A 12,205-nucleotide genomic window follows, 5' to 3' on the forward strand; every position below is an offset into this window, starting at 1 on the left:
ACACCAGGGAAAGGTTGCCTCCGGTAATCGGAGGCAGCTGTCAACTTTGACAGCTGCCTCCGATTAGCTAATTAGCGGGCACGGCGATCGGACCGTGCCCGCTAATAGCGGCGGTCCCGGGCTACACGCGGCACCCGGGATCGCGGCACTTCAAAGCGGGGCCGCCGCGCGGCCCCGCTTTGAAGTGCTAATGAGGACATAGGACGTACCGGTACGTCCTATGTCCTTAAGAGGTTAAGAGGTTAAAGTGTCTTTTTTTTTTTTTTTTGCAGAAATCAATAGTCCAGGCGATTTTAAGAAACTTTGTAATTGGGTTTATTAAGCAAATATTCCATTATCTGCATTCAAAAAGACTTTCCCAGGTCCCCCTCCCCCCTTCGCTCTCTCATCCACTACTCATTATCAGGAAATCTCAACTCTTTTACATCAGTCTTGCCCTGTGTAACCTAAGGAGAGGGGAGGAGGGAGATTAGTCGGCAGCAGAGAGCAGAGAACAAAGGATTACACAGCGGGACCTGTGTGAAAGCTGGTATTCAGAGGTCAGTGCTGGCTTCAGAGGAGATAGCCCGGTGATGTAGCTGTAAATTAACTCTTTGTTGTCCTGTTTTGGTGCCTCATCTCCCTCCACCCCTCCCCTTTCCATAAGAGAAGCATGAAGACAGGGGGGGAGCTTTCAACTGCTTTTTCAAGATAAAAATTCATTTTTCGGCTAATAAACCCAATTACGAAGTTTCTTAAAATCGTCTACTATTGATTTCTTCAAAAAAAAGAAAAAAAAAGTAAGACAGTGACACTTTAACCTCAGGAGAGACCATGAGTAAAGCCCCTTTGACAGTATTGATCTCTCATTTGTATAAAGCAGCATAATAGCAGAGGAGTGGTCAGACAATACTGCTCGGCATCCAAAGGAATTTACAGCGTGAACTGAGAGTCTGTCGGCAAGTTTAGAAAACTATTTAAAGCTTGCAAATGGTATGCATACTACTAAATCCCTCCGTGACACGCTGAAGAGTCGAGAAGCTGCAGAAAACGGATTCAGATCCCATGTATAAGAAAAATTTGTCTTCCTGTAACCAACACTGGGGGGCGTTCCTGCAAATGACTGCACTAAATGGGAGCTGTATAGATCTCTATGCAGAGAGCTCCCCTAGTGGTGGCTGGAGGTTACCACATCTTTAAAAGAAAGCAGGAAGTGTCAGGCATTTTTCTATTTTTATAAATGTAGGTCGGTATGTACATTAGTGGGGCCCCTAACCCGAACACAAAGCTTGGGAATACCTACAATACAATGCACGCATCTAAGTGTATGACCTCGAGAGCGAAATTTTGTTCAAAACTTGCCGTGAGTTATTCTAATGATCAAAGTCGGCCTTAAAAAGCCGATAGGAGGGTACAATAGACTGCATTCAACTAGGGAGCAAATGCAGATAAGGCCGGTTTCATGCGGGCCTAACAGCCCATAGGTATTGTGGGTCTACTAAACCAAACTAAGTTTCTTATGGAACACTGTTCTTTCAGCATAACACTGGAGGGTCTGGGTGAGTGTCCAAGTTGTCCATGAAAGCGGACATAAATCCTCGGAGTGCCTCAGCCAAGGAATCCAAGGATGTGCTTAAAAACAATATACTGTTGCGGCTGACGTTTCGGATAACATGTTTTGTTAGAGGGTGAAGTGCTCTTTTGGGAAGACTAAGGGTTGTCATTTATTATAAGAGTGGCACCCTATAAAAGCTGCCGTCTAGCAGCTTAATCCGCAACAGTCTGGGGTGGAGATCTGTACTTGTGCTATTCATATACACACAGCTAACTCAGACCATCACGCACCTTGTTTGTGGTGTAGCTGTCCCAGATGATAAGCTTGCCATCCTGGGAGGCACTAACTAGCAGCCTGCAGGGAAAAGCACACAAAAACACAAGGACGTTAGCCAAGACGAGGAAGCAGAACTCTGCATGATATATTGCACTCTACTCAATAAAATAGAATGTATCCAATTAAACCTTAGTCTACTATCCAATTATATAGATGCATGGGCTTAAAGGGGTCCTCCAAGCTTAGAAAAACATGGCTGTTTTCCCTTTCTCCAGGAAACAGCACCTCTCCTGTCCTCAGTTTGGGTGTGGGGTTCTGCAGTTCAGTTCCATTGAAGTGAATGTAGCAGAACTGTAATACTAAAAACACAACCTGAGGACATGGGTGGTGCGGTTTTTGCAAAAAATAAAAATAAAAAATTCTGTAATCCTGGATAACCCTCTTTAAGGGTGCGTTTACACCTACAGGATCCGCAGCAGATTTGATGCTGTGTTCAGTTATTTTAATGAAATCTGTTGCGGATCTGCTGCTGATCCGCAGCAGAAAATCAGCTGCGGATCCGGTAAGTGTAAAGGTACCCTAAAAGGGGTTCTTGAATAAAGACAACACCTGTCCATTAGCCCTACTAGGCTGCAGATTGGTAGTCATCTTAGGGGGCAATCACAGGTTACACAATTACAGTCCATGCATGGACTGTGCTACGAATCGGAATTTGATTAGTAAAACACTGCTTTCTTCCAGAAATAGCACCACTCGTCCTCAGTTTGCTTGTGGTATTGCAAGTCAGTTCTACTGAAGTGAATAGAGCCGGGTCGTAAAACCACACACCCCCTGAAGACAGACATTGCCCTGTTTCTGGAAGAAAGCAGCGATTATAATTCTAGATAACCCTCCTTTAACAGGTTGCTATGTGCAAAAACTTCTGCCGCCGAAAAGACTTCAGGTTATACCAGACCTACCTGGAATCTGTGCCCCAGTGCATAGCATAGATTTTCGCAAGGTGGCCCCTCAGTGTACGCCTAGTGCGCATCTGAATTCGACCTACTGGATCAATATTGGCTGTGATCTAAATTAGAGAAGGGGGAAAAAAAATTAGCATGTAATAGTCACATAAATAGGGGAGGATGTGGTCTGAAAGCTGCAAATATTAACAAAAAGAATGGAAGCCTTACCTGAGCCAGAGTGGCATCTGCACATGCTTTCCTGGCATCCTAGGAAGAAAGGGAAACATGTCATTAGCAATGTAAGGAAGGAGGAGGAGGGGGCAGGCGGCCGTTCTTACAAGGTCTTATTGAGGATACACTGTTCCATTTCAACCTATTTCCCCCCCATAGGTCAGCATAGTAAGGTCTGGCCCGCATGTGTTTTAAATGGGGAGAAAAGGCCTCCATTCACACTAGGCCGCACAGCTAATTGTTTACTAATATGGAGGCCTCTCAGAGGATATTTCTGGACAGAATGGTCAGAACATGTCCCCTGTACCCATTCAGTACACATGATAATTCATGCACATGGGATGTACGGTAGAAATAAAAGTTTATAAGAGTCTCATGTCACTGCCTGATATGGTAGCTCTCCCGACAGAAAATGGAAGGGACATGTAGTAATTTAGTATTTCGATCCTTTATAACGACATTTGGCCCAGCACCAGCAAAAAACGAAAAAAAGAAAACACACGATACTCGGCAGTCCTGATCCCATGCAGTTCCTAATGCTCGCTGCTTCCTACTACCTATGACATCACAGTAGCAAAGGCCTACTTTTAGCCTTACTGGCCACAGCGGTAATTTGCCTTATTAGAGCGATTGACTGAACAGCCATATACTACAGAAACAAGGTTATCGAAAGGAGGAGGCGGTGGGCAATAGGAGCTGTCTGACTGGGGGACACAGGGGGATGGGGGGCAGGAGAGTATGGGGCATAGACAATTTAAAAATCAGTTGTGTGTCACCAGAACATCCCTTTAAAATGTGTATAACCATATTTAGAGAATGCTAAACTCAATACCTGTGTGAAATGAGTAAATTAAAATTATACATTAAAAAAAATTAAAAAAAAAAATGTTTATGAGTATTCCGTTCAAACGAAACTTTGAATATGCTGCTGCCCTCAGAAAGAACAAACAGCTCATTTTTACCTTTCCACGCACTTTCTTGGCACCCTCATCTTCGGATCCCTGCTGAACGATCCCACCTTTACTTGCGAGACAAGCTTTTCTGGCAGTGACATCCCGCTCAGCCAATCACTGACCGGGACAGGACTGCACTGTAGCCAGTGATTGGCTGAGCGGGCTCTCAATGCCGGGCAAGTCCATTTTGCAAGTGAAGACGGGATCGTTCAGCTTGGACCAGAATATAACACAAGAGGACAAGTTTATGTTCACCCAAGAGCAGCATAAAAGTATACTTTGAGCGGAATACCCCTTTAAGTTATGTTATCTATATGTTATTAAGACTGCAAAACAAGTGTAACATTGTGCGTCAATTGCGTAGTAGAGATGAGTGCAATTTGCGCATGCTCATCCGAACCCGGACATCTCAGCATTTGATTACCGGTAGCTGAAACTGGATGCAACCATAGACTGTATCCATGTTTTCCAGGACCCCCTAAGGCTGCATCCAACTTCTTCAGCCACCGATAGTCAAATGCCAAGGCTTCCAGGTCTGGCTAAAGGTAAGTGATGGTTTATTAGGTTTTAATGCACCTGGATGTATTTCCTTTAAATAACGGATATTTGCTTCATTTTTAGTCCAAAAAGTAAAAAACAAAATCAAACGAACATTAATACTGTTCCCGTAAGTCACTCAGATAAGACGCCCTGTATACTCTTTTGCATTTGGTCAGCAGATGCATGCACATATCCACACAAGCTTACACTGGTACAAATGCAAAGTAATGCAAAATAAAAGTGGCGCTTTGGTCCAGTGTACAAACGTTTATATAAAAAGTTTCGATTAAATTCAACCATCCAATAACCAATAAAGGGGGGGGGGGGGGGGGGGGGGACTCTCCGGAGGGAAAAAAGAAAAATGTACATAACTAATACATGTCACAACTTCTGCAAAACAGACCTTTTAGCGGATACACTAAACTAAAGACATCCAGGAAGTCTGCTGCTGGCTGGAGCCAAGCTTTTAATAACTGTTTAGAAGAGTCGAGAATTAATGAAGGACGAAAACTATTCGCTTTCTGTGGAGCTGATGTGTACGGGGAGATAAAACAAGAGACCCCGGAATCGTTCCCGGTCAGGTATCTGACCATCTATAGTAGTCATCTCCTACTCCTATAGAGCTGATGAGAAGTAATGTCTTATTACTAGGGGTCTGGGAAGTTCCGATACATTATCGGATCTGGCATTCTCTATGGTAGCCATCAGTACTGGTTGGGATATCTCTACTACTGGGATTGGGTGAGTAACATTTGTTGTAAACAAGCTGTAAAATGTGAAAGAGGAAGGAAGAGGAAAAGCAGAATTTCTTAAAATTTTGTGCTTTTTGAAATTTAAAATCAAGACTTGTTCTTGCTATACTTAAAGGAACACGCCAGCTTTAGATGGAAAAAGTGGGGTATGGGACAATTCTAGACCAGGCATGGGGAACCTTCGGCCCTCCAGCTGTTGCAAAACTACAATTTCCATTATGCCTGGGCAGCCAAAGCTAAAGCTTTGGCTGTCCAGGCATGATGGGAATTGTAGTTTTGCAACAGCTGGAGGGCCAAAGGTTCCCTATGCCTGGTCTAGACCATGAAATATACATCCCTCAACTTTCATAGAAGGGTCATTCACACTACCCTCACGTACCCATTACCAGCCTAGCTTGATATCCAGTTGAGGGGCTTTCTCCTCCAGTCCAGCACTTTAAAATTCTCTATTTAAAGCATGCCGATCATTAAGATTTCTCCCCCTATAGGAGCACAGTTGCTTTTGCCACTAGAAGGAAGTTTGGGTAACTATGCACCCGAGGCAGTTCCATGCTTGAGCCCTATTGAATCATAATTGGGCCTGTTCATAAAACCAATCCGATATGCCGTATCCAGTGTTACCCGAACATCCAGCGACAGAGAATGCACGCTAATAGGGAGAGAAATAATGTCAGGTAGCCTTTTAAATGGGTTATCCAGGATTTGGGATAAAAAAAAAAACAAAAACAGCACCACTCCTGTCCCCAGGTTTTGTGTGGTATTAGGCCCCGTTCCCACTGAGGAAAGGTAGCGGAATTCCGCGACGGAATTGTCCGCCGCGGAATGCCGTTAGCCTCCCGCTCATAATGGGAGTCTATGGGAGGCGCGCTCCTGCTCTGTACGCGCTGAAGAATGAACATGTTCATTCTTCAGCGCGGACAGGGCAGGAGCGCGCACCTCCCATAGACTCCCATTATGAGCGGGAGGCTAACGGCATTCCGCGGCGGACAATTCCGTCGCGGAATTCCGCTACCTTTCCTCAGTGGGAACGGGGCCTTACAATTCATCTTTAGTTACTTCAATAGAACTTCAGAAATGTGTTGTGGTGCTGCCATATTTTTCAAACCTGGATAACCCCTCAAAAGCGAAATATCCATCTGCAGAAGATGGAAGATACCTTAGCATAAGGGGATCCTCCTAGCCCGATAACAGAGACAAAATTGCCCCAGGATTGTACATGGCGCATGTGTACCATTTATTCACCGATACCCCCAAACATTGCTGTTCAAAGCTAAGCAGCTTATAGAGGACGAATGTTGAATTGGCCACATACACAAGGTGCGTTCTGTTCATTTCTGAGCCAATTCTTTTCCTGTTCTCAGTATTAGGCTGTCATCCTCTATCCTGTGGATAAGGGATAACGTCAGATGAGAATATGCCTTAAGTGTAGCTTCGCACGTACCGTATCGCAGCGGATTTGACTAAATGAATGAACACAGCATAAAATCTGCACCATCAAATCTGCTGCGGATCCGCAGCAGATTTTACAGTGTGGATTTGATGCGGTGCTCATTCCTTTAGTCAAATCTGCAGCGGATCCGCAGCAGAAAATCCACTGTGGTGCAGTGTGTGTGAAGCTACCCTTAAAGGGGTTATCCAGAGCCACAAAAACATGGCCACTTTTCCCCCTCTCTTGTCTCCAGTTCAGGTGCAGTTTGCAATTAAGCTTCATTTATTTCAATGGTACTGAGTTTCAAAACCCCACCCAAACTGGAGACAACAGTAGGGGGAAAGTGGCAATGTTTTTGTAGTGCTGGATAACCCCTTTAATGTTTTCCCTCGAAGATGGGTATTCTCCATGAGGAGATCACCAAACAGGCCTATAGAGTCTTATAAACCATGCAATGCTCTATGTGGACAAAGTATGTAAGGTAGTTCTCCTACAGAAGAAAAATATGCTTCACACTGAGCAAAAGCGGCGGAATTCCGACAGGTCAATTCTTTGAACAGAGAGCGACAGAAGTGGAGGTGCGCGAGCCCTTCCATAGAGACACTGAGGCAGAGGGGATTCCGCTGCAGTTTGCTCAGTGTGAACATACCCTTACCCTGCATACTACTGTACAGAAAGAAGCAAAATATGCAGTGAAAAAAAAAATCAAGTCAAAAACCGGCTCAAAAATCTGCAACGCAGATCAATTTGTGCGAAAGAAAAAAATTCTGCAGCACGCACATTAGATTTACTTAAATCTCATCCGCACGGCTGGTCCTGAAATCCGCTCCAGATTATAGGTGTGCAAATCCACAAGCAAAGCGTGCAGGGTGATTTCAACCATGTGCATGTTTACCCTGCCTGGTGCACGCAGGATATTTCCTATCATTCTTTGGTTCCTCCATGCCTTGGATTATAGCCCACTGTGTATTTTGGGAACGATCACTAAATGCCAACTATTTTAGGAGGTGTTCAGCAATAGAATTTTTTTTTTTTTAATCTGTTCCAAAAGCCTACATAGCTCTGATCCCTAGAAAGTCTGCAAAGCATGGAGGCTTAGGTTAGTGCCTTCTAAAACAGACAAAAATTCCAGGCTGGCCAAGCTACAAGTATCCAATCTAATTTTTTTTTCCCTATAAAAAAAAAAAAAAAAAAAAAAAAGCTACAGATGAAAAAAAACGTTCACCACAAAGGCTTAAAATGCATCCATGTGAATTTGCACTAAGGCCAGCGTTTCCCAACCAAGGTTCCCTGGAACTTGTGTCTCCGCATAGCGGAACCTATGACTTTTACAATAGAGATGACAACTTTTACAAAAATATAGTGTAAGACAAATATAATGTGTGTTTTCGCCTCTACAGCAGGTTTCTTTGAGGTAAGGTTTGGAGTGAGCTTCATCAGGTGTTGGGAAAAGGCTCTTAAAGTAGCAGCAAGCAGGTAGGCTGAAGACGACGCTTCCACAATTACAACTCCAATAAGGAATCTTGTACATGTGAGGCATGCAAAACAACCAAAACACAAAAGTATAAAGTTTATCTTTGGGCTGCCACGCAGTCTGCAAAAAAAAAAAAAAAAAAAAAAAAAAAACACTCCACAGCGTATAACTTGCTAGAGCCAAAGCAGGCGCCGGGGATGAAGGATGGATTTTATTTATATTCTAGGAGTTCGGCTGTAACCTCATGTTCAAACAGCGAGGAGCTACTGAAAGAGATCCGTCCCAGATCAACGAAAAATAAGGAATGAAAAAGCCTGAAAGTAGCCCCCCCTCCCCACCAATCTACTAATATTGTATAATGAAATATAAAGCCCAGTAAAGTGCACCCAGCAGGCAACTCTAAAATAAGAAATTTCACTGAAAGCCATGCAGCTTATTCCTTTACTTACTCTGATTTGGTTCTTGAGTTGCTCGGCCTCCTGGCGTAGCTGATCGAGTTCACTCATGGTTCTTCTCTAAGATGAAGCTTCTCTACCACCAACACTCAGTTCTGGAAGGAGAAGAACAAAGGGGATTCATCATCAATAAAAATTGTACACATCCTGAGAGGTTGATCACTCCCGTCAGTCATACAGAATCTATAAGGAGGTTACCACCAAAGGAAGACCCTGGCTACAGTGGGAGACAACCTGCTGACATTGAAATGCATTATAGTATATGAGCCCAACACAGATATTTAATGAAAGTTCCTCTATACTAAGGGATGGCATGAAGTGGAGCCATTTATACCACTCCAAAAGCTAACACAACGTTGAGAAATTTTGTAGACCATAAAAGTTAGGTGCCAGAATCCATTCGCCCATCAATATAATTCTAACATACATCCTCCCCGGTTACCGATACAAATGCAACACATCTATAAGAGTCCATGTATTGTTGTGTAGATGGCTTCTCTCCAATTTCAATAATATGTCCAGTATTATACTTACAATTCCCCTGAAACAGAGGTCTAGGCAGCCGTAAAGTCCCGCAACAAGGCGTAGTGATGTGTTCTACAGCTACAGCCCTTTCACCTGTCCTCCATACAATGTCATCTTTAAGCCCGAATAGATCTGAGTTACTCATTCAAATCCGGTTAACACAAAACCCGGCTGAGAGTCTTAAATTGTCCACTATCCTTCTGACCCTAATCCAACGTTTGCTTTTCTTTACAGGCTTTCAAGGACAAAAACAGTTAAAAAGCAGCGGATCTGGTGAACCCTGTAGGATAGTAAAGTGAGAACTATGTACATAGGTTGGGGGGGGGGGGGGTCTACGGGCTTATATTGCGGCCAATAGACCCCAACGATACAGCCTAGTGCTACAATATTGCTGAAAGTACTGACAAAAACATTCCTAGCTGACATTGCACTAGTGACGCAGCGCTTGGTATATTCGTACAGGTGTATTTTGAGATATCGAGAAGGTAAGCAACTATGAGTGAAACTACATGTAAGTGGGGAAAACGTGTGAATGTTCCAGATGGCTCACAGAGTCCAGGCTAATATACTTAAATCATTAAAAACATCCCGATAAGAAGGTCTGCAAAGTACAAACTAATGCCAATCCCCTCATCACAGAGATCTATACCATTAAAGCTTACTGCTCCGTCTGAAGCCACTGGATGGGTACGCTATGCAAACAACACATACATGTCAAAATTAAGAACACGCCACTTAGGTCTGATATAGTTGGAGTTATAACCTACCTAATACAACACGAAAAAAACCTTATGCAATATCTGCAAACCGGTAACAAACCCAGCTCACCTCCGTCCTCCTGTCCCACCTTTCGGTTCCCAATGCTCATATGAAACGCAGACACAATTAGTAAAATGCTCCCGTGTGTAAATCCCCTTAATCTGGTTGACGAAAATATTCCTCCAGGTTAATGCTCCCTTTGGCAGGGTGGCAGTTTCCTTAAAGTGACATTTACCATCAAGCATTGTGCGTCCACGAGTCACGTACGTCGTTCTGTGACGGACGGCTTCCAGGGTTCACAACAAGGGTAGGAAAGGAGGTAACCAATGGGGTCACAATGAGCGGTAGTTACAATAATGACCCAAATAAACATTGACATTTATTGATCCATTAAACAGTTTTAAGGTTTGATCAGCACTTGGGTAAAAGAAAAATTTGGGCAACGTCAACTAAGCCAAGTCGTAGAAACCGATCCAGACACTTTATAAAAACTAATTTTCAGACTTTACTACAAGGAATAAGATATAATGACAGGCTTTGTTTCTATAACACTCTGCCCTTTTTAGTAGTACCTCAAACTGAACATAGCTGTACCCTACCTTCTTCCTATCGAGAGAGTATGAGCGAGGGTGCAAATACAATATTCAAGGGACTCCTGTTCGTACGACTGGTGGGGTCTTGGTCCACTAGTTAGCTCCACAAGCCTTTGGATATGTTAGTAACTAGAGTTGAGCGCAACTAATGGTGCGTTTACACAAAGATTTATCTGACAGATTTTGGAAGCCAAAGCCAGGAATGGATTTGAAAAGAGGATAGATCCCAGTCTTTACTTTCTGATCTGATCCTTGTTTATAGTCTGTTCCTGGTTTTGGCTTCAAAGATCTGTCAGATAAATCTGTATGTGTAAACGCACCATAAGAGTTTGATCATTTGGCATTTGAATACAGGTGGCTAACGTTGGATGCACCCCTATGGAGACCAGAAAAAAAAAAATGGATACAGCCACAGGCTATAGGCTGTAGCCCAGATTTCTTAGGGATTCTTCGGCCACCGGTATTTAAATGCCGAACAATCCGATTCGAACATGCTCATCTCTTCTTAGTAATGTTTCAAGAGTACTCGTGACATAAACCAACATATCACCAGTTGTGATCAGTCCCGCACCGATGAGAACGAGCAGGGAGATTCAAGAGTTTGCGCTCTTTACTGGACAGGCCCCATAGCCAGACTCTTCGCTTGTTCTACTGATTAGTAGGGTCTCAGCCCCAATACTCAGACCGTTCAAAACTTTTGACATGTCCCCCAACATTCTACTGCTCTCCCTGATTGATGCGCTGTTGCTCCTGCCGAAAGAAAATTGGGTCACCATAGATATCTCCCATGCTGGATGGGTTCTGTGCACGAGCCCTATTCTCACTCAATAGAGCTTGCGCACAGAAATCACCCAGGGTCCACTTATCTAGGGTTACACCATCTTCCAGCTGCAGGAGCAACTGCATGCCGATTGGAAAGGGCAGAAGAATCACAGGCAAATTTATGTTTATAGGGCGGCATTCCAAAGTTAAATCAAACTTAACACTTCCTTTCCTATCTAAACTTCAGACAGGGTTTTTAGTGACTGGGGCATTAGGTAAGAACTTCCTAGAAAGACCCCTGGGGAGGAGCAGAGGAGGAAGTGACAAGTGGAGAAGACCCACAAGCAGTTCAGTGGATTTTTTTCAGCCCCAACATGAGGCCTGCAAAGGATTAAGATGCTGTAATGAGGATCTTGAGAAAATGCTGTGTTAGGACAATAGAAGATTATACTTTCAGTGAACTGGGGAAGGGAAGGGGGGAGGAACAAGTGTACATTAAAGCCACCAGAGCCGTCTGACTAGATCTACAAAGCTTCTGCGAGGTCTCTGAACATGGGCTGCCACAGAGAAGAGCCAACGGTTTCGTGATTCAGACAGATAGATGAATATGCTAAGTTCTATAAGACTTCATGCCATTATTATTATTATAGAGTATCTAGGATCAAAGAGTACCTGCAAAGTGGTGATAACCCAGACCAACCCTACAAACATACCGACTCCATTCTAACACTCTGAACTACCAGACTAAATGCAGGTTTCCTTTATCCCGGCAATCGGATTCTATGAGAATAAGGGTACTATTACACCAAGCAATTTTCCGACGACTAACGATTAACGATAAACGATCTTAAACGACCGCTAAAGCAAGCGACCCGAAATCGTTCGCCCAAGTACACGAAACGATGATCGTTATTTATGATCGTTCTTGCGGTCGTTTAGTCGTCGATATTGCGTACGTTTCAGCTGTGAATTCTTATT

At 43.6% G+C, this 12,205-nt stretch overlaps 1 protein-coding gene across 1 annotated transcript in view; it reads right to left on the bottom strand.

The window, feature by feature from the left end:
- The window catches only part of GNB1 (G protein subunit beta 1), a 54,172-nt gene that overhangs the window by 16,303 nt on the left and 25,664 nt on the right, over positions 1-12,205 (bottom strand). Inside the window, exons 2-5 of the mRNA XM_069948987.1 lie at positions 8,583-8,683; positions 2,983-3,021; positions 2,770-2,876; positions 1,825-1,888 (exon numbers count right to left, since the gene is read on the bottom strand). Of these exons, the coding sequence (XP_069805088.1) occupies positions 1,825-1,888; positions 2,770-2,876; positions 2,983-3,021; positions 8,583-8,639 (267 nt within the window). The 5' untranslated portion in view covers positions 8,640-8,683. The remainder of the gene's footprint in view (positions 1-1,824; positions 1,889-2,769; positions 2,877-2,982; positions 3,022-8,582; positions 8,684-12,205) is intronic.

The sequence above is a fragment of the Dendropsophus ebraccatus genome, chromosome 12 (genome assembly GCF_027789765.1).
Source record: "Dendropsophus ebraccatus isolate aDenEbr1 chromosome 12, aDenEbr1.pat, whole genome shotgun sequence".
NCBI classification, from domain to species: Eukaryota; Metazoa; Chordata; class Amphibia; order Anura; family Hylidae; genus Dendropsophus; species Dendropsophus ebraccatus.